The sequence below is a fragment of the Myxine glutinosa genome, chromosome 6, assembly GCF_964187855.1.
Source record: "Myxine glutinosa chromosome 6, kmMyxGlut1.1, whole genome shotgun sequence".
Lineage (NCBI taxonomy): Eukaryota > Metazoa > Chordata > Myxini > Myxiniformes > Myxinidae > Myxine > Myxine glutinosa.
The window spans coordinates 40,683,667-40,708,717 of record NC_136266.1 but is presented as its reverse complement, the minus strand read 5'-3'; the positions used below and the strand labels follow the sequence as shown (position 1 = coordinate 40,708,717).

The window sequence follows — 25,051 nt, the reverse complement described above, 5'->3', positions numbered from 1 at the left end:
TATGCTGCTATTAATTTGGAAGCATCACTTTCCACTGAAAAAATCATATATTTTAGTAACAAACTTAAAGTTTTGGAATATTTTAATCACTTTGACCTTAACCAGGGAGGGTGTGTGACACACACACACACACACACACACACACACACACATATATATATATATATATATATATATATATATATGTGTGTGTGTGTGTGTGTGTGTGTGTGTGTGTGTGTGTGCGTATGGAGATAATATGCAGGGAGGAACACAAAGAAGCCTGAGCCACTCAGGAGTTTATTCTATATTAATGGAGAAAACTTAAATTATATTACATTTTGATATAGCTTTGCCACAACAAAGAAATGCTCTGTTAAATGAACAATGTGCAAAGAAGGGCTAATAAGGTTGTATTATGACTGACTGTTTCACCATGGGTGTGAATATATATATATATATATATATATATATATATATATGTATATATTACATACATACATACATACAAATATATATATATATACATATATATATATATATATATATATATATTACATACATACATACATACAAATATATATATATATATATATATATATATACATATAAAAAATTTTTTTAATAGATATACATACCTGCATTATCACCCTGTGAAGATCCCTGGACGTGATCTGACCGAGTGGAATCACCTATGATGATTGTCAGAAGATAGAAGCAGTAAATGTCGGAAGAGGAGACGCGTAAGTGCATCTTCATCTGCATCGCGAGAAGAGGAAAAGATTCTTCTTCGTAGTACAACAAATTGTGAAGTGGTCTTCCAAAAAAATCCGGCCATTGAACACATCATCAGCCTGCAAGACATCAGACGCACAAACTTTTTAACACCAACCTTGATTGTGACATCAGAGAAATATTAGTTTTTGACCAATCCACAATCTCGACCAACCCTCCAATCATATGGGCGAGTATGTGGTCAAAATATGTGGGTACACTATGGAGCTCTATGGACACGTTCGTCGGAAACCAATGAAGTAATGGAGTGCAGTAAAACTTAACGAAATATTCTAATATATATGCATATGTGTATATACATATATATATATATATATATATATATATATATATATATATATATATATATATATATATATATATATATATATATACATATATATATATTCCCATAGCAATTATTGTATTCCAAAAATAATACCACGCACACTGCATTCGTTTAATGCCGATCCCATTCCTATAATGATATTCAATTCCAGCAAACGGTTGCATAAATATGCTATTCATAACATGGCTGCTATAAATGGAATAAGCGACAATGGGAGATGGTAAGAAGGTGCAAGTGAATGTGCTTATTAAGAGTTATATTGATACTGTGAAGCCGACACGGCGCTCGCGTCCTGGGGTAGCCATGGAGAGAGCGTGCAGGGAGGAACACCTTTCGCTCGCTATATCGCATGTATCTCAAGGTAGTATGACTCCATTTATTCAGAATTTTGTCTCCAATGGGAGAGCACAATGTAGTGGCCCAGGAACGTTTAAGTGTTGCTGTCATACGCACAACGTAAGCAGAACCTGACACTTTTTTCAGGTTTACTGTATTTTGCACGTCCGTCTTCTTAAACACACAAACACACACAAAACACACACCAAATTACATTCATAACTGCATTGAAATCCTGGGGGAAAAAACCCCAACTTTTTGTGAACGAGCGACAAAAAATTTAAACAAATTGAAGATTTAAAAAAAAGTACAGACATGCCATACACAAGTCAACTGCAGCTAACTCATTCATATTTCAATAGGAGTATTGTCGCGAGAATATGTATATATGCAAATCACGTGTGGGAAGTAGTGCTTGGCGTAGATATACATGAGTGGCCGAGAATCGAGAGACAAGAAGCTGCGGCAAATACTCCATTTGACTCGCATTTTGAAAGATACAGCAGCGCATCAGGAAAATATCATAATATTAATAATAGTCTATTGCAATTGCAGTCATTTTCCAATTCATAACACACCAGTTAACTTTGTACAGAGCAGATAAAAGGTAAATTTCTTAAACTCCACAAATATGGCACAGGCGATGTGTATACCTTTACGTATTAATCACGGCCGGATTTGCAGGCCAGAAACCGAACACTTGAAGATTATTGATTGAATTTATGGGAAGAGCAATAAGCATTAATGTTTCAAACAAAAATATTTTTGAATCTCCATACGGTTAAAAAGGTATTTGAGATGTAAGTGGCTAACTTACATTTTATATATGATTCGTGGCTCATGACGCATTGAAACCAACAGAGAAAGATACAACTGTACCGCTGAAACATTTATGCAAACCCTCATGCATTTAACTAGGAAACTACAACAAACAAGTTTGAAAGAGCTTTACAAGTGCTATAAACAACGTAAGGGCACGCCATTGTAAATCCTACACCTGAAATCATACAAGCCTATTATATTTGTTCGAAGAAAGTTTTGCACAAATTTGTTTCACACTTGTACACATTCTGTTGCACTGCGACGTTTCCCGTATTATTATGCAGACTGATCGCCCTTCATGTAAAATAGTTCATCGATGGGGGTTGCTGTAAGGGTGGATATTTTAATAAAACATACCGATGGTTTATCATACTCGAGCAATGATGAAGCAACTTTTTATCGACCTTTAACAACTGAGAAAACCTGAAGGATATTTGTGTGAAATATATTCTCAAAATCTTCCATGACAATCATGTTGAGGTCTTCACAAAAGGTAGACAAAGAAAAATAGAATATAATTATACATACACGACAATATGTTCACTGTTCAATGAATGTGAGCTTATAATGATATATACTGGATATATAATATATAAAACCTTAAATCATGGGTGCTTGATAACAACTTCCAATCACATTTTATACACCAGCAACGGTACCCGCCCTATGGGCGGGGCTTCAATTGGGAGGCCCAAATGAAAAGGCAAAATATCAGAAATTGAAGGCTTTTTTAATTTTAAACGATTCATATAAACATCCGTTGAATCATATCACACGCAAATCATCAAAATCTAAACAGTACAGGGCGCCCATTTTGAAAAAAGATTGAATTCTGCAAAACGGAAGTGGCCGCTACACGTCTTTCTCAGTCGCACGTTTATTTGTGAAGAGTGCGCGCCGAATCTATAACACGGAAGCGGCCGCTACACCTGTTTCTCAGTCGCTTTGCACACGCTGCCGTGTTACTTCGGAGCCGCACGTTTATATAGGAAGAGTTCGTCAGGAGTCGATCTATACTCTCCTGGTACGTAGAATAAACACTATTTGTACAATTTTAACAAAAGCCACATCACTGTTCATATCGGTAAATATTATTCCATCATGTTTGGAAAAACTGGAAAAATTGGAAAAATTGGAAAAACAATATAGCCTATTTTACTCCCAGGGGTCCCAGGAATACCCACCCAAAATATTGTTGCGATCGGTTGAGCCGTTTTTGCGGTACCTTCAAACGAACATTTGGTGAATTATAGTAAGATTATATATATATATATATATATATATATATATATATATATATATATATATATATATATATATATATATATATATATATATATATATATACACATACATATATACGCACACATATACATATATACACATACATATACACATATACACATACATATACACATACATATACACACACATATACACACACATATATATATATATACAGTATATACATATATATATATATATATATATATATATAGATATATATATATATGAACTGAAATATTTGAAGTATTCATACAAGTAAACTTACGATAACACATATATGTTATACATTGGAAGAAATTGTGACAAGTGCAGACATCATTTTTTAAATGACTGTCACGATTGTGTAAAATAGGATTTCTTAAAAGAAGGTTTTTTTTCAAGCAGGCAAAATGGTCATTCATCTTGGAACAGGAATTGCGGTGCAACAATTATGAATGAGCAGAAAATCGTATCAGATATCGTATGTTCGGTGAAAGGCGATATGTGAGCACATGAGGCCCAAACGATCATTACCCAGACTGATGCAGTGACCTGCCAAATTTACAGCCAAGTGTACATCATCAACCCAGAACTCTGTAAACAAAGTAAGTCCCAGGGGCTTTACAATTACCTGTTTTTGAACAATAGACCCTACTTGTGAAACAAGGCCCTGCAAACTACAGAGGTTCAGTGCACCTTGTTAGGGTGTGCAAGCAGAAACACCTTCATCATCGCAAATGAGAGGGATCTATCTATCGCTACCTCCATATCGATTGATCTATCTATCTTTCTACCTGTCTGTCTGTCTGTCTATCTCACTCTCTCTCACTCTCTCTCTCTCTCTCTCTCTCTCTCTCTCTCTCTCTCTCTCTCTCTCTCTCTCTCTCTCTCGCTCGCTCCATCCCCTGCCTCATTGTATGAATTTCGAGCACAATAAATGTTATGGACCCACTGTTCTGAGAGCTTCTGTAATTGAATTGTCAACAACTTTATGAGGGCCAGTTCCCAACTGATGATTTGGATTGCCATCGAATCAGTCATTAAATTTAAGGCATTCTTCAAATCTCTCTGTCCTCTCCACTCACCCACCCCCTGCCTCCTCCTCCCCTCCCATCTCTCTCCTGTCTCATCTCTCGCCTCTCTACAAGCATGGCAATCATGAGCCTTTTTAATCATACATATGAAATAATATTCGCATTCATTGCTTGCATACTGTAAAACACTAGCCCACTGTAAAGGCAATAATATATTTCATGAAATGTGTCAGAAAGCCAATAACCTTAACCAAGACCACCACAATGAAATGATGACAATAGCAGAAAGCAATGTATTTACATACACTGGACCAGGTATATTCTCTTTGTACCTGTGCACTTTAAATTTGTAAGTTACAGCTCATGTACCATGCTCTATGCAGAACGTCAATTCTGCCAAACCGTTTATTGGTGAGGGTTACAATCCTAGACGAGTCACCACTTAGACACAGAAGTCGCAATTAACAAATGCATAAGTTAGCAGCATGCACATGCTGTTCGTGTTTTTTTTTTACACTATCCAAAGCTCCGGGAAGAGCTGTCACAGAAATCACACACACACACACACACACACACACACACGCACGCACACACACACACACACACACACACACACACACACACACACACACGTATACTTTGAGACCCGGTAGTCTCCATTCTATCCCCTGAAACCCATCAATGTGTGGACATAGCAGTCAACAACAGCAACATTCACGCACACACATACATATATATATATATATTGTTGTGGATATGAGGACTGTATTTTTTTTATTGTATTGTATTGGAAATGGTGATTAACATTGGTTGGATATGGCCCCTCTTGCCTCCAGAGTTGTATAACGGTAAAAAGGGCGTCTCGGTAATTAGTCCATAAGCATACACGTCAGCCAATCATAGGATGCCCCTGTTCGATAGCTTATATCTTATTATGTGTTTTAGAGTAAGGCCTTGTCTTCCATTAGAATAATACTCCATTGCACCGAGTAAAAGAGATAGATTCCCTTCATTCCCATTCCCAAAACCTCCATTTCCCCTTTCGTCATTGCCAGGCCTCAATTGCCATTGCCAATTACATCCCCTCCAATTGCCGCCATTGACCACGAGGCAGGGTCGGAGAAGAAGGGCGTGTCTCCACCTCGTCATAGAGGGGAGGAGTGAGCCAGCCCCGAACAACCAACCGAGCACGAGGGGTTTGGTTTGAGAGGGCGGAGGAAGAGCGTTTGGGGGAGGTTCGCAAAGGTTGAGGGGCGGGGCCTATATAACCGGCCGGCGGGGCGTTCCCGAAGCAGTGGAGTCCAGGAGTTGAGACAAGGAGGGAGGAGACAAGAGCTGGGTCGTCAGAGAGTTGCGCTTTTACTGAGTCCAAAGAAAGAGCTGGATCGTCAGAGAGTTGCGCTTTTACTGAGTCCAAAGAAAGAGCTGGATCGTCAGAGAGTTGCGCTTTTACTGAGTCCAAAGAGAGAGCTGGGTCGCCAGAGCAGATGCGCTTTTACTGAGACAAGCAGCTCCGACCCGTGACTCCGCGCACACGACAGGCTCGGTGGCATCAGCGGCCGTCGAGGTCCATAAGGCTGCAACATAACAAAATGTGAAAAAAGTGAAGGGTCTGAATATGTTTCTGAATGCACTACAGCCATATATATATATATATATATATATATATATATATATATATATATATATATATATATATATATATATATATATATATATATATATATATATATATATATATATATATATATATATATATATATATATATATATATATATATATATATATATATATATATATATATATATATATATATTGCTGCGGTTTTGAGATTTGTACAGTGAACTTAATAAAGGTTAAAGGTTTGCCCCCCATAGATAGTCACACGAGCAACACGTAGCCTCATTTGTAGTATAGTTATGTCTTAGTATATGTGAGAGTAGGCCCCTTCCAGTGTTAATCCTGCGTTGTTGTAAAGACAGGAGGATAGGCCCTACTTCTACGAACCATTCCACGTCCATAGGCTCGATCCATTGCGGCTAAAAAGCCCTGGTTATGCTGGGCGCGAGTTAACACGAGGTGGGCCTCGGAAGGTGGAGGAGGGTTGAGATCGGCGCGGCGGCAGTGGGGATGGTAAGCACGAGTCACCAATCAGGGCTCACAGTGTGTGGCTGCAGTGCTGCGTCACAGGGTGTGGTTGGAATATCGATCGGGCTAAGGGCGTGGCAATAATACCCTTTGTGCGAAGCCCCCACCTCAGTTATGAGAAGGGAGAGGCGCTAGTTGAGTTATGTGAAGTGAGAGGCGCTCGTCAAGTTGGGAGAGGTGCGCTGAAAGACGTTATGAGTTCTGAGTTCTAAGAAGGGAGACGCGCTTGAAGAGGATCACTCGCACTGTATGAACTTGGTTACGAGGAATACCCGGCGCAGCCAGGGCGGTTATAACTTGCGCGGTTCAGCCAAAGCGAGTGAACGCAGCTGAATAACTGAATTATTCACGCGGCTGAATAAGTCCGCCCTCTACCGTTCGCCCCGAGATTTCCCGTTTGTTCGAGCGACACGATACGAATTCCTGCCTTCGCCTACCTCCATCTTCGCGGGACGTGCCGGGGACCGTGGAGAGCCGGACGGGGCCGAGCCTGGACGACCACCGCGGTGCTGGAGAACATCATCCTGCCCATCTGCAATCCCCGTGTGAGTGTGCGAGACGGGCCCGTTTGTCCTGGGGTATTAAGCATAAGACTGTCTAAGCTGCCCTGTGTCTCTTCGTTCTGAGCTGTAAATACGTGCAATAATAATTAAACCTATTTTTTCCTCCTTTTCTTCTTATTCGATCATCTCTGTAATTTCTCCATTGACTAAGCGTGGCACAAATAAGATCGCTTGAATCGGGTTCCAATATCTATAACGGCGCGGATCATGTGTACGCAAACCGCTCAGCCTAGCACCATCACACGTGGTTCGTGCGAGGCTTATTTCCTCGCTTCCAGGGCAGTGCTAGTACTTAGGTACGAGCGAATTTGGTCCCGAAACCCTATTTGGCACTGTCCAGAAGGGACGTAATATGTCTCGGGTCGCGCCAGGTCAGTAAAAACAAGGGGATTAATCCCCCCTTGATCAGGGGAGAAGGCCGGCGGCAGATCCACAACAACTGGTGTCAGGAGTGGCATTTGGAACCTGGGACAAAAAATTTTGGACAAAATTTTGGACACCTATTGTATATATTGGCCACAACAATTGGTGACGGGGAGTGGAATTTGGATCCCTAACAAATTTTTTTGGACGAATTGGCTCCAAATTACGAGCGACCAAAATTTATTATTAAAATCCAAAATTAAATTCGTGCCATGGCTAGCCAAAGCGGTCGAATGCCGGTGGGAGTAGAAAATGAGGTAGAGGGGGTAGACTCGATAACCCAGGAACCCCGGAGAGAATTGGAAGAAGAGGAGGATGTTGATGAGGGGCCGGCCGTAAGGGTAGAAAATGGCGGCGCCTCGCATGAGGCAGCGGAAGCCGAGCCCGCAGCGCCAATGGATATGGGCACCTTCATGGCGCAAATCAAAGCGTGCTTCGTGGTGCAAAGTAATGAAATGAGGGAAATGAAAGACGGGTTAAATAAATTGGAAAACAAAATGGGTGGCCAATTGAAAGAATTGGGGGACAAATTCACCCGGAACATTTAAAAAATGGGGGAGAACATTGGGCACATGTTGAGCGAAGAGGTCGCATTGAGACGCGACGAGGTAACGCGGTGCGAGAAATGCGGGGAGAGCGATGTAGAGCCGAGCGCGGCTGCATGGACCGAGGGAATAAAATCGCGACTTGGGGTGTAAAAGAGCCGACGGCCGCCGAATTGGAAAAGCAAATTTTATTGGCGCCGGCGGTCGTCGAGGACAAAGAAATGTCTATAGTTGAAATTGGGGCCGAAGAGACGGCAGGTATAGAGGAATTATCGCGGGTGGAAAAAATAGAAGCCGCGCAAAGTCCGTGTTCGCATTGTGATGTCGTGCTTCCTAATAAAAATGAACGTTTGCAGGTGCTGCCATGGAAGAGGGTCCTTAAGGTGAGCAGGAGTGTGTATGGCGCGAAAGTGTTTGGCGGGAAAACATTTTTGGTGCGCTTGGGATTAAGACGAAGCCCGGGCGCTCGTAGAAGGTCCTTTGCGCGGTGTACGAGGGTGAATGGCGCGCGTGTGCGAAAAAAGTGTGCGCCGGAAACCGAGTGTGAAACGGATTGCAGAGGGTGTATGGGAGGTGCAGGAGCACCTCGGTGTGCGAGAGTGGAGTGGGTCGCGAGTGTTGAGAACGCGGCTCGAGCATCGACGCAGACCGGGGAAGCGTTTAGGGCGACGTATAGCCGACGCGAGCCCTCGGTGCGTGGTGTGCTATGTGTGCAGCGGGGATCGGCGGGGATCGTTGCCGCGGCGGGATGCACGATTTGTGCCGGGCCCCGCCCTGTATGGTCGGTGCCGCACCTTGGCGGGAAAGGCGATCGGCACGGTTCAAGGGGGGGGTAGGAGAGGTCGGAGCTTCGTCCCCTGGCGGCCGCGGTGCTCCGACCGTGGGCGGTCGGGCCATCGTGCATGGGATCGCAAGGCCTCGTGCAGAGATGGCGCCTGGAACCTTGCCAAACAAAACCTCCTCCCCTGAATCGAAAATGCTGGACGGACCCAACCTACAGGCGACCAACCACCCGCATGCATTGCTCGGCTTTTCGAAGCCGAGCTGTGATGGCGATGTATTTCCGCACTGAGAGGCTCAAGTGGAGTGGACGTATGGCAGTAGTGTTGGCGAATGGTACCCGGCGTGGGGGAGTGGTGGTCTCGCCATTCCTCACACGCATTTGTGGCACATGAGCAGTAGATTATGTGGTGGCAGTGTAAACTAGCCGAGGGCGGACTAGGATAATTGTTAGGGATTTAGTAAATGACAGTATAGGAGACTGAGAGTTAAGTAGTGACTTTTGTACAGGTAGAGGGGACGTAGTTAGCTTAGCTGGTTGTTAATGACGAGGGAAGTGCTTAGTGTAAGGGAAGACAGGGGAGCATGAGTATTAGGGGGAGAAGTAGTTAGTTAGATGATGCTGTGTGAATGAGAATCACTGTGTGTATTGAGCTTGAGAATGAGGCGCAAATGAGGAATTGGTTGGGGATAACCAGAGGTGGTGTATTGAGGACGAATGGAGTGTGTTGAAGTGAATTGATTTGCATGGTGTGCAAGTGGGGAACAGGAATGTGAGCACAAGAGGTGTGCAAGAGAGCTTGGTGTGTGTGGGAATATTTGGTGTGGAATGCTTGGTGCGGGATAGAAGGTGTGGAATGCATGGTGCGAAGGAGTGAATGGGGGAAGATGGACCCATTCACGAATACCCGGGGTGGGTAGTTAAAAGTCAGGTAGAGGGCTTAGGTAAATTATTGGATATTGACCTCTGTGGTGCAGGTAGTGGCAAAGAAGTGCTTGGATGGGTGCATGAGTCCGTGGAATGGCTGGGCATGTCGGCTATGTTGGTGCGTATGGTTATTGTAGCACTCCGCCACTGGTAGTTTGTCGGCCAGGTGAGGCCGTAGGTAGGCTCAGGGAGCCAGTTAGGGTTATGAGTAGTGTTCAGTGGGGCCCGAGGATCCCAGGAGAGGACCCCGGGTAGCCCAATGCCGAGGAGGGCTTCAGGGGGTGAGAGAGCCAGGAGGGGCCTTCCCCAATTTAGGTAGTCGCAAGGAGCAAGGTAAGCTCGGGTGGCGACTTCAGTGGCGGAGGTGCGCAGGTAGGTAGACCTGCTAGTGGAGCCACACGACCCAGCCCAGAAATTGTGCAAAGGCACAGATTGAAAAATTGGGGAGTGAGACCCAAATTTGGAAGGCACCAGGTGGTCAATGGGGATTGGTTTTTAGAACCACATAGTGTAAAGAGGCCAATTGGCAGGGCATGACCCCGGGGTAGTGTAAATGAGTTAATGCAACTAGAGTAGTTAGGATGAGGAAAGCCCTTCGCGCCATCCACATTCATTCACCAAGGTAACAAAGCTCCGCACCAGCACCAAGTGAATGATTTGAGTAAGTGAGACGCATCTTGACGTGATGAGACATTGTGTTGATTCCATCTCTTCCTTCTTGGGAGGGATTGGACGATGAATTTGGAATTAGAGGGGGGTATGGGAGACAGGACATAGTGGCGGATTTGTAATTTGTAAATACAGGGAGGGCAAGGGTAGTGTAAGCTGACATGGCGGGGTACGAATGGTTAGGGACGAGCTTGCTCTGCTTGCTCTCCCGCGCCCCTCATGCTGCATTGCCTTGATTGATGTGTACCCTTGCGCCCTTTCCTTTGCTAACTGTGCTTTGTCTCTCCTCCCCACCCATGGACCCATTTTGGAGGAGGAGTTGTGCAGCAACCTCGAACTGTGAAGCTGCACTTTGCTACACATATGCAGCTGCACCTTGCTACTCCTGTGCGGCTGCACATTGCTACACCCGTGCAGATGAACCGCGCGGTACTTTGCTGCCGTACTCTTTATTATAACTTTGCTGCACATGCAGAGACACTTTGCTGCACCACATTACACATGGACCACACGTTTTGTGGCCGTACACTTTGCTGAGCAGTCATTTGCTGCAAACTTACCTTTCATCTTCAGACCACTGGTTTTGAGTGGCATCAATGTCACGCAGTTAGACCACATAAGGTTGGCCCTGCTGGCAAATAAAAACGAACACGGGTTCTTGTACATTTTATTCTTGGTGTGCCAGGAAAGAAGAACTAAGTTTTTATTGCACACAGAAGATGAAGCAAGAAGAAGATGCGGCCCAGTAGCTAATGGTGAACTGTGAACTCTCTTTTTTTGATGAATGTGTTATGTGTATTGGTGCATTGCTGTGCTTTTTCTCCCCTCCAATCTTCTTTCCACAAAAATAACCGGTCCTGGGTTATAGAAATGTAAATAATTAGGTTTCTGTGATTGTAAATAAGATGCTACCCACCGGCTTTATGTGTAGTTTGAAAATTAATTCCACAATTCGGTTAATTGTGGGCGCGAGTCTGTTAGTTAGTTACACAACGCAGTAGGTGAGACATATCTAGTGTTGTAAAACTGTCACATACACGGGTTAGAGTAAACGTTAGAGGGGAACCACATCTAAGTGTCACATGTAATTAAAAACTAGTCCCAAGTCTTGCTCAAAACTGGTCGTTCACACATGTGTGGGTTAGACTCGGGGATGAGTCTGATGAGGGAGGGGGGCAGTGCTGTGGTTTTGAGATTTGTACAGTAAACTTAATAAAGGTTAAAGGTTGTCCCCCCATAGATAGTCACACGAGCAACACGTAGCCTCATTTGTAGTATAGTTATATCTTAGTATATGTGAGAGTAGGCCCCGTCCAGTGTTAATCCTGCATTGTTGTAAAGCCAGGAGGATAGGCCCTACTTCTACGATCCATTCCACGTCCATAGGCTCGATCCATTGCGGCTAAAAAGCCCTGGTTATGCTGGGCGCGAGTTAACACGAGGTGGGCCTCGGAAGGTGGAGGAGGGTTGAGATCAGCGCAGCAGCAGTGGGGACGGTAAGCATGAGTCACCAATCAGGGTTCACAGCGTGTGGCTGCAGCGCTGCGTCACAGGGCGTGGTTGGAACATCAATCGGGCTAAGGGTGTGGCAATAAGACCCTTTGCGCGAAGCGCCCACCTCAGTTACGAGAAGGGAGTGGCGCTAGTTGAGTTATGAGAAGGGAGAGGTGCTCGTCAAGTTGGGAGAGGTGCGCTGAAAGAAGTTACGAGTTCTGAGTTCTAAGAAGGGAGACGCGCTTGAAGAGGTTCACTCGCACTGTATGAACTTGGTTACAAGGGATACGTGGGCGCAGCCAGAGCGGTTATAACTTGCGTGGTTCAGCCAAAGTGAGTGAATGCGGCTGAATAACCACCAGCCACACAAAGTCTGCCCTCTACCGTTCGCCCCGAGATTACCCGTTTGTTCGAGCGACACGATACGAGTTCCTGCCTTCGCCTACCTCCATCTTCGCGGGGCGTGCCGGGGACCGTGGAGAGCCGGATGGGGCCGAGCCTGGACAACCACCGCGGTGCTGGAGAACATCATCCTGCCCATCTGCAATCCCCGTGTGAGTGTGTGAGACGGGCCCGTTTGTCCTGGGGTATTAAGCATAAGACTGTCTAAGCTGCCCTGTCTCTTCGTCCTGAGCTGTAAATACGTGCAATAATAAGTAAACCTATTTGTTCTTCCTTTTCTTCTTATTTGATCGTATTTGTGATTTCTCCATTGACTAATCGTGGCACGAATAAGATCGCTTGAATCGGGTTCCATTATCTATAACGGCGCGGATCACGTGTACGCAAACCGCTCGGCATATCACCATCACACGTGGTTCGTGCGAGGCTTATTTCCTTGCTTCCAGGGCAGTGCTAGTACTTAGGTACGAGCGAATTTGGTCCTGAAACCCTATTTGGCACTGTCCAGAAGGGATGTAATAGGTCTCGGGTCGCGCCAGGCTAGTAAAGACAAGGGGATTAATCCCCCCTTGATAAGGGGAGAAGGCCGGCGGCAGCATAAGGCTGCAACATAACAAAATGTGAAAAAAGTGAAGGGGTCTGAATATGTTTCTGAATGCACTGCAGATATATGTATGTGTATATATATATATACATATATATATATATACATATACATATATATATATATATATATATATATATATATATATATATATATATATATATATACAGTGGAACCTTGACTTACGAGTTTAATTCGTTCTGTGACCGAGCTCGTAACTCAAATTGCTCGTTTCTCAAATCAAATTTCCCCATTAAAATGCATTGAAATGCTATTAATCCGTTCCAGCCCGCCAAAAACCACACCAATTTTTTTTTTAATATACAGTATATATAAAAATATCTCGCGCTTTATATTTCACCTGTATGCAGCATACAAGTTGGCAGGATGGCCTGGACTGGAGGTACGCACACTTGACTCTAAAGTCTAAACTGTCCAGCCTGGGTTTGAATCCCGACCCAGCTATAACCTGTCATGGGTGAATCACAGGCAGGGTGATTCATCAATGTGTGTACCGCTAAACTGGGCGCCCCGTTTGCGTCCCATTAGTTGTTGGATGTTAAGGATCTCACCGTGTTTTCCACAAAGAGAAGGCGAGCTATCGCCGGCACTCTGAACAAGTTGTGGCCTGGCATGCTCTTCTCCTCTGCCGTTATATACGTCCTCCTCGGCATCTTTTCCCAGAAGAGCCCTGTCTCGTCACAGTTGAAGATTTGCTGGGGGATGTATCGTTCGGCTTCTATCAGTTCGGCAAAAGTTATAATAAAATCTTCAGCTGCCTTCACATCCGCCTCACCAAGTCGACAACACGCACACCTCGCTCATGTTTTTCGACGATTGCGTGTTTTATATCCAAGCACATCATCCTCTTCTTCTTCTCAGTACCGTGTTTTCCACAAAGAGAAGGCGAGCTATCGCCGGCACTCTGAACAAGTTGTGGCCTGGCATGCTCTTCTCCTCTGCCATTATATATACGTCCTCCTCGGCATCTTTTTCCAGAAGAGCCCTGTCTCGTCACAGTTATAGATTTGCTGGGGGATGTATCGTTCGGCTTCTATCAGTTCGGCAAAAGTTATAATAAAATCTTCAGCTGCCTTCACATCCGCCTCACCAAGTCGACAACACGCACACCTCGCTCATGTTTTTCGACGATTGCGTGTTTTATATCCAAGCACATCATCCTCTTCTTCTTCTCAGTTATAATAAAATCTTCAGCTGCCTTCACATACTGTACTTGCACGGCAAGTGCAACGGCAGAGATACTGTACTTGCACGGCAAGATAACCACGTGACCGGGTGGCGAAAGCTCGTAACTCAGATCTCGGCTCGCATCTCAAAGCAATAAACCGCCCGAGCGACGGCTCGTATCTCGAAAAACTCGTAAGTTGGGGCACTCGTAAGTCAAGGTTCCACTGTATATATATATATATATATATATATATATATATATATATATATATATATATATATATATATATATATATTCAGCAATACCCCATTTTACGCCATTTCGACCTACGTCAAATCCGACTTTTCGCCACTCTTCGAGAGTAAATTTCAGTTCAGGGAACGTCATTATGTGCGACTTTACGTCACTCCTACATCATAATAGGAGGACGTGAAAAAAATTAATTTTTCCTTAAAAATATATTTAAAATAAATAAAACAGTACATAAATTAACAATAAAAGAAGCTAAAAAACAATTTAAAATACAATAAAAAGCACATTTAAAATATATTAAAATGTACGTACAGTATACTGTACATACGCGTAGCTGCTGGTTCTCATTCAAAACAAAGGCGACGCCATATGCATTTTGTCCTGTGCTGTGGTCGCGTGCTTGCTTTGCCTTTCGCTGGTATTTTTGTGATTATTCTTTTACTGTGTAAAGGTTCCTTTACTGTGTAAAACAACCAACGTAATGTGGCAACGGCGAAACATGATGACGATGCCGGCTCGGACGACCGTCCGTGGCAGACGTCACGTCACGTCACCGTGCAGAGTGTACAATGTCCGTGACGAGGTCAGGCCCCATGGCCCATGTGAAACGAACGACCGTGTCATGCCTCGAGCCGGGGTGCCTCATCGGGCACCTCGCCGGCTTCCGGCGTCGACGAACCGATCGACGTGTGCATGTGCACATGTGCATGGATTTGCAAATGCCTGCCTGTACGTCGTCGTTTCTGCATATATCGCATCGTCCAAAAAAAAAGAAGCAAGCAATTTCGGCTGCTCAAGGAAAGACGGGGCACGTCCACGACTAGGAGGCGAGCGTCGATCCCCGGGGCGGCCGGGTTCACGGAACCCTCAGCTCGTTCATTCATCACAGACGACATGACATGACCACCGGTGAAACAGCTCGGACACGTTGGGTAAAGCACGCCGTGGTGAAGCGGGCCGCGGAGCCACTCGGCACACAAGCCCGCTCACGGTCGACACGTCCGTGCCAGTCACCCCGTTCGAGGAGAAGACCTGACTGATAGAAAACAACGGAGGGACTCCCGACGGGGAGCGGCAAAGATTCAGGGCGAAGCCGCAGCCTCCTCCAGTTATTTACTCTAGTTTTACGGTGTTTGTCTTCATTTTAAGGCATTTTTAAGATATTACGCCCGGTTTACGTCAAAAACCGAGTTACGTCACGGCTTATGGAACCAATTAATGACGTAGGCCGGGGTATTGCTGTATATATATATATATATATATATATATATATATATATATATATATATATATATATATATATATATATATATATATATATATATATATACAGACTTGGCATTTAATATGGAATTTTTTTTTTTTCTTGACTTGGGTTTACTTTCTGAACTCAGTATATCAATCTGATGAGTTTCTTTTACCCTTCGGTGATGTCTTTGTTGAAAGAACCATGTCACAGATTGTCTTTCGCAGCAAGAAGTCAATAACAGGATTATATCACAGGTGGCGTGACAAAATGTAAGGACAGGTACATTTGACGATTGGCTTCACAATCGGGTATATAAGGGTTGTTGCATTCTGTATTCGTGGAAAACAACTGCTGCACGTCTACAAAAGTTATTGCCGCTTCCTCTGGAGATGGTCCGTCAACTTGACAATGCTATTGCTCGGCAGCAATACGAAATACGAAATTCTGGCATGAAACAGTGTGCTTTTGCTCGGCAGTATGGCATCACTCAAGGTCAGCTGTCAAAGATCCTGAAACGAAATGCTCAGAGGGGTGTCCCTACTCCAATACCGAGGCCAGGACGTCCACGCAGAACCACAAGGAGAGATGATCGCCAGCTGCACCGGTTAGTCTGCAATGGCCGTACCAAGTCAGCTAATCGGCTTTGGGCTGAGTGGCTGCAACTGACAAATGTGCCTGTATCCAGAAGGCTAGTCAACCAACGCATGGTTCAAGCAGGCTATCGTGCCAGGCGTCCCCTGAGAAAGCCACGCCTGCCCAGGCAACACAGCCAGCGCCGATTGCAGTGGGCCAGAGAGCACCGTCAATGGCACCCAGGACACTGGAATCACGTGACCTTCAGTGACTAGTCTAGATTTCTGGTCGATCGTCAAGATGGCCGCATCCGAGTGCGCAGACAAGTGCATGAAGCCCACAACGAAGATTGTGTAGTGCCAAGAGTCCAAGCTGGAGGTGGAGGGGTGACCGTTTGGGCTGCTTTTCATGCAGGGTGCAAAACTGACCTGGTTGTTCTGAATGGAAGCCTGAACCAGTTCAAGTACAGGGTCATTCTGGAAGAAACATTGCTTCCATTTGCTCATGCAGCCTTTCGAGGAAACTTTGTCTTCCAAGATGACAATGCATGGCCTCATCGTGCTCGCATGATCCAACACTTTCTTGCTGACCGTGGTGCAGAGCATATGGAGTGGCCTGCCATGTCCCCGGATATGAATCTGATAGAGAACTTGTGGGCAGAATTAACGCGTCAAATCGACAACTTGGACCAGCAGCCCACCACTGTGCATGAATTGCAGCAGAATATTGTCACTGCATGGCAAGCGATTCCTGTCCAAACCTTGGCAAATCTCGTGAACAGCATGCCTCGACGTGTACGTGCTCTCCTGAATGCTCGTGGGGGTTACACGAAGTACTGAACTGTAATTTTACTGTCCGTAATCCTAGTCATAATTTAGCGTTTGTTGAAAAAAAAATTGGCTCATGTGCAAAATAAAGAGATACTGCTGGAAAACGTACATAAGTTTAACACAGTACTGTCCGTGAATTGAGTTCGATATCAGTTTACATCACTTTCAAGGATCAATTTATTTGCTTCGAAATGTCAAATGTGGTTTTTGTTTCTTTCAAAGGTCACATTAACAAAATCTAGAATAATTTCAACATAATTCCAATGAACTTTTGGTTCTAAGTCATCTTGAAAAGTAAGTTCACCACCACAAAAAAAATATTCCATATTAAATGCCAAGTCTGTATATATATACAGACTTGGCATTTAATATGGAATTTTTTTTTTTTCTTCACTTGGGTTTACTTTCTTAACTCAGTTTATCAATCTGTTGAGTTTCTTTTACACTTTGGTGATTTATTTGTTAAAAGAACCATGTCACTGATTGTCTGTCGCAGCAAGAAGTTAACAACAGGATTATATCACAGGTGGCGTGGCAAAATGTACGGACAGGTGCATTTGATGATTGGCTTCACAGTCGGGTATACAAGGGTTGTTGCGTTCTGTATTAGTGGAAAACAACTGCTGCACGTCTCCAAAAGTTATTGCCGCGTCCTCTGGAGATGGTCCATCAACTCGACAATGCTGTTTGTCATGGAGTGGTGGCTTTACGAAATTACGGCATGAAACAGCGTGCTATTGCTCGGCAGTATGGCATCACTCAAGGTCAGGTGTCAAAGATCCTGAAACGAAATGCTCAGAGGGGTGTCCCTACTCCAATACCGAGGCCAGGACGTCCCCGCAGATCCACAAGGAGGGATGATCGCCAGCTGCACCGGTTAGCCCGCAATGGCCGCACCAAGTCAGCTAATCGGCTTAGGGCTGAGTGGCAGCAACTGACAAATGTGCCTGTATCCAGACGGCTAGTCAACCAACGACTGGTTCAAGCAAGCTATCATGCCAGGCGTCCCCTGAGAAAGCCACGCATGACCAGACAACACAACCAGCGCCGATTGCAGTGGGCCAGAGAGCACCGTCAATGGCAGCCAGGACACTGGAATCACGTTATCTTCAGTGACGAGTCTAGATTTCTGGTCTATCATCAAGATGGCCGCGTCCGAGTGTGCAGACAAGTGCATGAAGCCTACAGCAAAGATTGGATAGTGCCAAGAGTCCAAGCTGGAGGTGGTGGGGGTACTCGTTTGGGCTGCTTTTCATGCAGGGGGCAAAACTGACCTGGTTGTTCTGAATGGAAACCTGAACCAGTTCAACTACAGGGCCATTCTGGAAGAAACATTGCTTCCATTTGCTCGTGCAGCCTTTCGAGGAAACTTTGCCTTCCAGGATGACAATGCACGGCCTCATCGTGCTCGCATGATCCAACACTTTCTTGCTGACCGTGGTGTAGAGCATATGGAGTGGCCTGCCATGTCCCCGGATATGAATCCGATAGAGAACTTGTGGGCAGAATTAACGCGTCAAATCGACCACGTGGACCAGCAGCCGACCTCTGTGCGTGAATTTCAGCAGGTTATTGTCACTACATGGCAAGCGATTCCTGTCCAAACCTTGGCAAATCTCGTGAACAGCATGCCTCAATGTGTACGTGCTCTCCTGAAAAAATTCGGGGAAAAATCCGTGTTCGGGGAGAAAAAAAAAATTTCAACTTAAATCTTCAACTTCAATGGTTTATAAAATGTAATATCACATATATAACAAATACTTTTGTGCAAAATAATTGTTTGTATAATGATTGGTGTAAACCATGACAAAACAGCAACTCAGGTACAGTCATCCATCTGTATATCTACTGTACATATGTGGGCAGTGTCTGTGTTATCACTGAACTACTCCCAGAAACTTTTGTTTCTGTGGTTGTGAAGTCTTTTTAATAAAGTGGTGGTGAGGTGTTTTGGATTATGTGGTGCTGAGGTGTTTTGAATTACGTGGTGGTGAGGTGTTTTTAATTTCGTGGTAGTGAGGTGTTTTTTATTACGTGGTGGTGAGGTGTAATCGTCCCAAACTTCCAGTCTGCACCTACCCCTCCCCTATGTATGTGCTGAGGGGTTCTTTCTTGAAACAAAAACATTCAACCTAAATCTTCAACCTAAATTGCCTATAAAAATGTAATATCACAAACACAACAAATACATTTGTGCAAAAAAATTGTTTGTATTATGATTGGTGTAAATCATGACAACACAGCAACTCCGGTATAGTCATTATGCGTGATAGGCGGCTCACATAACGACAATTAAATTCTACAATCCTAAAGTAGTAAACAGCACCTACATGCTGAATGTACTTTTGTTACAATAGATTCTTAAAGAAAATACTCAGGAAAATCAAATATAAAGTTGAACAATGCACAGATATTTTGTCTGTGAATCCTTTACTTGATACATAACGGTCTATGCTTTGGGTAAGCCCATAGAACCTCGATAACGTCAATGTCTGTGCTTTATTGAGTTTTGGCCTTTTTGTCTAAAAAATATTGTTTCAATAGATTTATTGTACACTTGGGATATTTTTCTTACTGGAAGCTGAGTTGTTCCTGAGTAACTAGCAAGGCAATTCAGAATCTGCTAGTCATTATCGGCAGTCAGGAAGTCATCAATTTTGAGTATATCACTGAAATCAGTGGCTGATATTTAGCCCTAAACCTGGAATGATGCTCTGCCATGCTTCACTACAGATGTTGTAAATTAACTATGATATCTTTCTCTGCCAGATCTTTGAAAAAACTGTTTTTGATGGTTTTCAAACAATTATAACTTGATTCCACTGTGAATAGCAGATGTCTCAAACTTTGCTGATCCCAATGTTTGTTGTACAATTCCCATTTCAACCATTTAGTTTTGTTTATCTTTTCTCAGTAGCAGTTTTCCAGCAATAAGACATTGACTGAGACCACTAAGGCCAATCGGTAGCATGATGTTCTCCAGAGAACATTTATAACATCTCCAGAGAACTTATGTATGTATAACAAGATCATTGGAAAGATCTGTGCTTGATCGTCATCCATCATGTAGGACTGATGTACAACAGCTCAGTGGTAGCATGCTCACCTTTGAAATTAGTCTGAATTGGGTTCTAAATTGACTGCCTCACTGAAACTTTGCAGGTAAGGCAGGTGTTTCACAGGCATCAATAAGAGTGCCAAACGTTGGATGAACATTATGGTTGGGGCCAGTCTGCATGCATTGGGTGGTGGTCATTAGAGATCCCAGTGTCTTTTGACAAAGAATAGGTGAGTTATCACCAGCACCCAAAACAAATTACAAATTCCTGAAAACCAGTAAATGCATATGCTCAAAGCAGATCGAATATATCAACACAACCTGAAATGTTTATCACTTTTAAGCACTTTCAGCTTTCAACCTCGACCAAAACAGTGCCAGTATCCTCATCAGCCAAGCAGATAGCTCCAATCAAACATGGAGTCCTTTTCACAATGAGAGAAGGCTTAACATATCAAATCCTTGATTTCTTGACATTTCCAATAATATTTCTGTTTACTGGGTTAATACTACTGGGCATCTTTTTAATATAATGGAGCTAATGTTTCTTTGTATACACTACACATATATGAATACATACATGCATACATATATACACATGCATATATATACATATATAACCTCGAGCTTTCAACCTCGACCAAAACAGTGCCAGTATCCTCATCAGCCAAGCAGATAGCTCCAATCAAACATGGAGTCCTTTTCACAATGAGAGAAGGCTTAACATATCAAATCCTTGATTTCTTGACATTTCAAATAATATTTCTGTTTACTTGATTAATACTACTGGGCATCTTTTTAATATAATGGAGCCAATGTGTGTATATACATATATATATATTGTTGCGAATATGGAATTTGGCCTCCATATCCGCTTGTAAATATTCCCCTATTTCTCCAATACTCCCCAACTTTCCCCAATCCCCCATTCCCTAGTCCCATTGCATGTAAATAACACTCAGTAGAGCCGACCTTCCCCTTATTCCCCCATTAAATGTCGTGCCCAGGTCCACCGCACCACACGTAGACAACTTTCGGACATCTTGCTAGTTATTCTTAATCTATGTCAGTTAAGGCCTCGTTTCCATTAATTATGACTCTTCGTTGCACCAGAATGTGATTATATAGCACCAGTAGTGAGTTTAGGACCTTTCCCATACCTCCTTCCATCTTCTTCCCCGTCTACAACAACAGAGGGGCACGGCGCTGCGCGGGGGGGAGTGTGCGTCCTCCCACCGGCTCGGTTCGCCGCCATCGACAATGCGCTCCAGACGATGCGCTCCAGACCATGCGCTCCACGGGGTTACCACGAAGGGGCTCCTTGTCAGCTCCTCGTCAAGGGCGGAGCCTGGTAAACCCCCCGCACGCACCCAATGAGAAGCAACGTGCCGATTCCACGAGGCGGAGCTAACGAGCCGAGGGCGTGTCACTCCCCGCCGGATATACGCGGCCACGCGCCGGATGTGACGTCAGATGCGCCCCCAGCTGGAGAAAGAACGTTGCCTACGACGGCTGAGAGGAAGAGAACCCGCCTGTGAAAGAACGTTACCACCTCGAGCGCTGTGCAACCTTCCGCATCTCTGGACCGGACCGGGTCGACCCTGTCCTTGAGCCAAGAGTGCACCTTGAGCCATCGATACCCGCTGTCCTTTTCATCAACCCCCGTGTGAGTCAGCCTTGTCCCGTTTGCCTGTCGTCTGTTGGGGAATAATATAAGATTGTGTCTAAGTGCTTGTCTTTCTATGTTGTACCTCTCGTCCCTGTAATCTGACCTTCCGCACGAATATAATCTCCTCCGGAGGTCTTGAGAACCGTATCCCTGGTGTCTGTCATTATAATTCAGCCGTGTGTCTTCTTTTTCCTTATTGAGCCAGCGTGGCGCGGCTTCGTCAACGTTCGAGTACAATCGGGTAATTTGTGCGGACACGACGGCCATTCCGCTCGGCCCACCTTAACATCAAAGTCGTGTCTGTAACAATTGGTTGTCAGGAGTTGGATTCGAACCTGGGACTAAATTTATTTAGCCCAAATTTTGGACACCAATTGTGTTAGTACGGTAACAATTGGTGTCGAGGAGTGAGATTCGGACCCGGGACTAAATTAGTTAGGCCCAAATTTTGGGAGGGAAAATCGAGCCGGAGCGCGTACGGCGCTCGACCGAATCGATTCGGAGCGCGGTCCCGCGGTTACTGCGCTCGCCGAAATTATAACGAAAAAAAAAAAATTTGGATTTGTTTTACGAAACTCGAATTTTGCAAGTCGCGCTATGGCGGATCAAGACGGCTGGGGTCCGGTAGGGGAGAGTGAAGCAGGGTCGGTCCAGGACCAAATTGAGGGACATGAGGGACATGAGGAGAGCGAAACAGCGAGGGTAGCAGGCACGCAAAATGGCGCCTCGCAAGAGCGCGCGGTAGCCGAGCCCGCTGTATCAACGGGCTTTAACATGCAGCCGATTGACATACAGGCCCTCATTGCGCAGCTACAGGCAGCTGTACAGATGAGTATGGGGAGCCAAATTGAGCGATTGGGTGAGCGATTGGAGGGCCAAATGGGGGTAATGGGGAACCGGATGGAGGCTCAGAGTGAGCAAATGGGGGTAATGAGGGACGAAGCGAGGAGTACCGGTGAGGGGTTAGACAACGGGATAAAAGAAGTGAAAAATGGGTTAATGGGGGTAGAAAATAGAATGGCTGCCCAGGAGAATCAGATAGAGGGAGTGAAAAATGGGTTAGAGGGGTTAGAAAACAGTATGGAAGGCAAATTGAGGGACATGAGGAACCAAGCGGGAAGGGAAGTTAACCAAATGGGGCAGCAGATAGAGGGGGTCAGAATGGGGGTAGAAACCAAATTGGATGCTCACAGGGAGGAAATGGAGCAGATGAGGGTGGCATCTGGGCAGGAGATGCAAGTGATGGGAGAGGAGATCAGAAGAGGAGTGAGTGAGGAGGTCGGAGGAGTGCGCGAGGAGGTGAGGCACTGTAAGGAGCACATGGAGAAGGAGGTGAGAAAGGGGACTGTAAAGTTACAAGGGGGCATAGAGGACCTGACGCAGGAGGTGGAGCAGCTGACGGTGGGACAGACGGAGTTAGTGGAGCAGGTTCAAAGGAACACTGCGGTATTAGGAGGTTTAAAAGCGACACAGAAAGAACTAAAAGATGACTTGGTAGCGACGAAGAGGGAATGTCAGATGGTACGTGAGGGACTGACAACGAGGTTGGACGAGGTGATAGAGGTAATGGAGACGAAGGACCGGCAGGTGAGGACGCACCTGGAAACGGTCAAGGTATCCTTAGAGGATGAGCTTGAGGAGACGTACCGGGGAATAAAAGAGGTGAAGGACAAATTAGAAGAAGTGGAAGAAGGGGTGAGCGAAATTAAGAAGCGACGGAGAGGGGATAAGAAAGAGATAAAAGAGGAGATAAAAGAATTGGTCCAAAGTCTGTGTTTGGATCGTGATGATGTGCTCATTAACCGGATGAGGGATTCGCAGGTGATGGAGGAGAAACGAAGAGGAAGAGGACCCGGTGTAAGTGGTGACCAATATGGTCGTGCGTATGATGCGCCAGGGGATTTAATAAGCTTGGGGGTCGAGATGGACCCGGGTGTTCGTGAGAGGCCATTGGTGAAGTGTGCGACAGGTCTGGTGTGCGAAAAAAAGAGGTGTGCGAGAATGTCCGACCATGGGGTGTGTGAGGAAAAAGTGCACGCCGAGGAGTGAGTGTGCCGTCAAGAGTGAGTTGGTCGAAGCGCGTGTGCGAGGGGGCACAGGGAAGCGCGGTGTGGTGAGTGTTACAGAGGGTGTGACGGGAGAGTGTGTGCGAGGAAGGTGTGTGACGGACAGGTGCATGGGGAAAGAGTGCGCTGTCAAGAGTAAGGGTGAGTGCGCTGTCAGGAATGGAGGTGAAAGTAGTGAGAGTGACATGGAGCGTGAGTTAGTTGTGACAGGTGAGCGAGGATGTACACCTGGGATGGAAGGATGCACACCTGGAATGGTAGAGCGTGAGTGGGAATGCACGCTGGAGTTGGTAGTGAGGCACGTGGTTGGGTGTGCGAATGAGGGCACACCTGTGATTGTCACAGAGGAGGTGACCGAGGAGGGGGCGCGAAGCGGTGTATTGGTGAGGTGTGCGAACAACGAATGTGTGCCAAAGTGTTCGGTGGTCAGGTGTGTGACCAAGGCTGTGAGTGGAATGGGTGTACCTGGGTGTGTAAGGAAAGGTACGAGGAGCATGGGCACGGCTGGATGTGTGAGCAAGGAACGGGCTGCGGGGTGTAAGCATGCAGGTGAAGCATCGACGTTACACGGGTTAGAGGTTAGAGCGACTTTTAGCCGAAGCGGGCCCTCGGTGCGTGCTGGGCCTCGCTTTGAACGGCCGCGTCCGTGCTCCACCAGGCGGAGCGGGCGGCAGGATAGGAAGGGTCGTCATGGCGACCACTTTTTGGTGAGGCAGTCCGGCAGGCCGAGATCGAGCCATGGGATGGCTCCGTGCCGAGATGGTGCGTGGGATCTCGGCCCGGGTAAACCTCCTTCCCTGCACCGAGTGCTGGACGCATCCAGCCGCTGGCACAGAACAACCCGCATTCATGGCTTGGCTTTACGAAGCCGGGCTTTGGACAGGGATTGGCGCACCGAGAGGTATTAGTGAGTCGACTGGGTGATGAGGTTAGTGTTTTGGACCCAAATTAGAGAAAAAACAAAATTTGATGATTGGCAAAGGATTGGCAGTAGTGATTGGCAGATGATGGGCAGTGATTGGCAAATTTTTAATTTGTTGAAATTTGA

General features: G+C 45.3%; 1 protein-coding gene across 1 annotated transcript in view; it reads right to left on the bottom strand.

The window, feature by feature from the left end:
- The window catches only part of LOC144892706 (uncharacterized), a 137,208-nt gene that overhangs the window by 97,159 nt on the left and 14,998 nt on the right, over window positions 1–25,051 (bottom strand). The window contains exon 2 of the mRNA XM_078781014.1: window positions 618–833. Coding sequence (XP_078637140.1) covers window positions 668–833 — 166 coding nt within the window. The 3' untranslated portion in view covers window positions 618–667. The remainder of the gene's footprint in view (window positions 1–617; window positions 834–25,051) is intronic.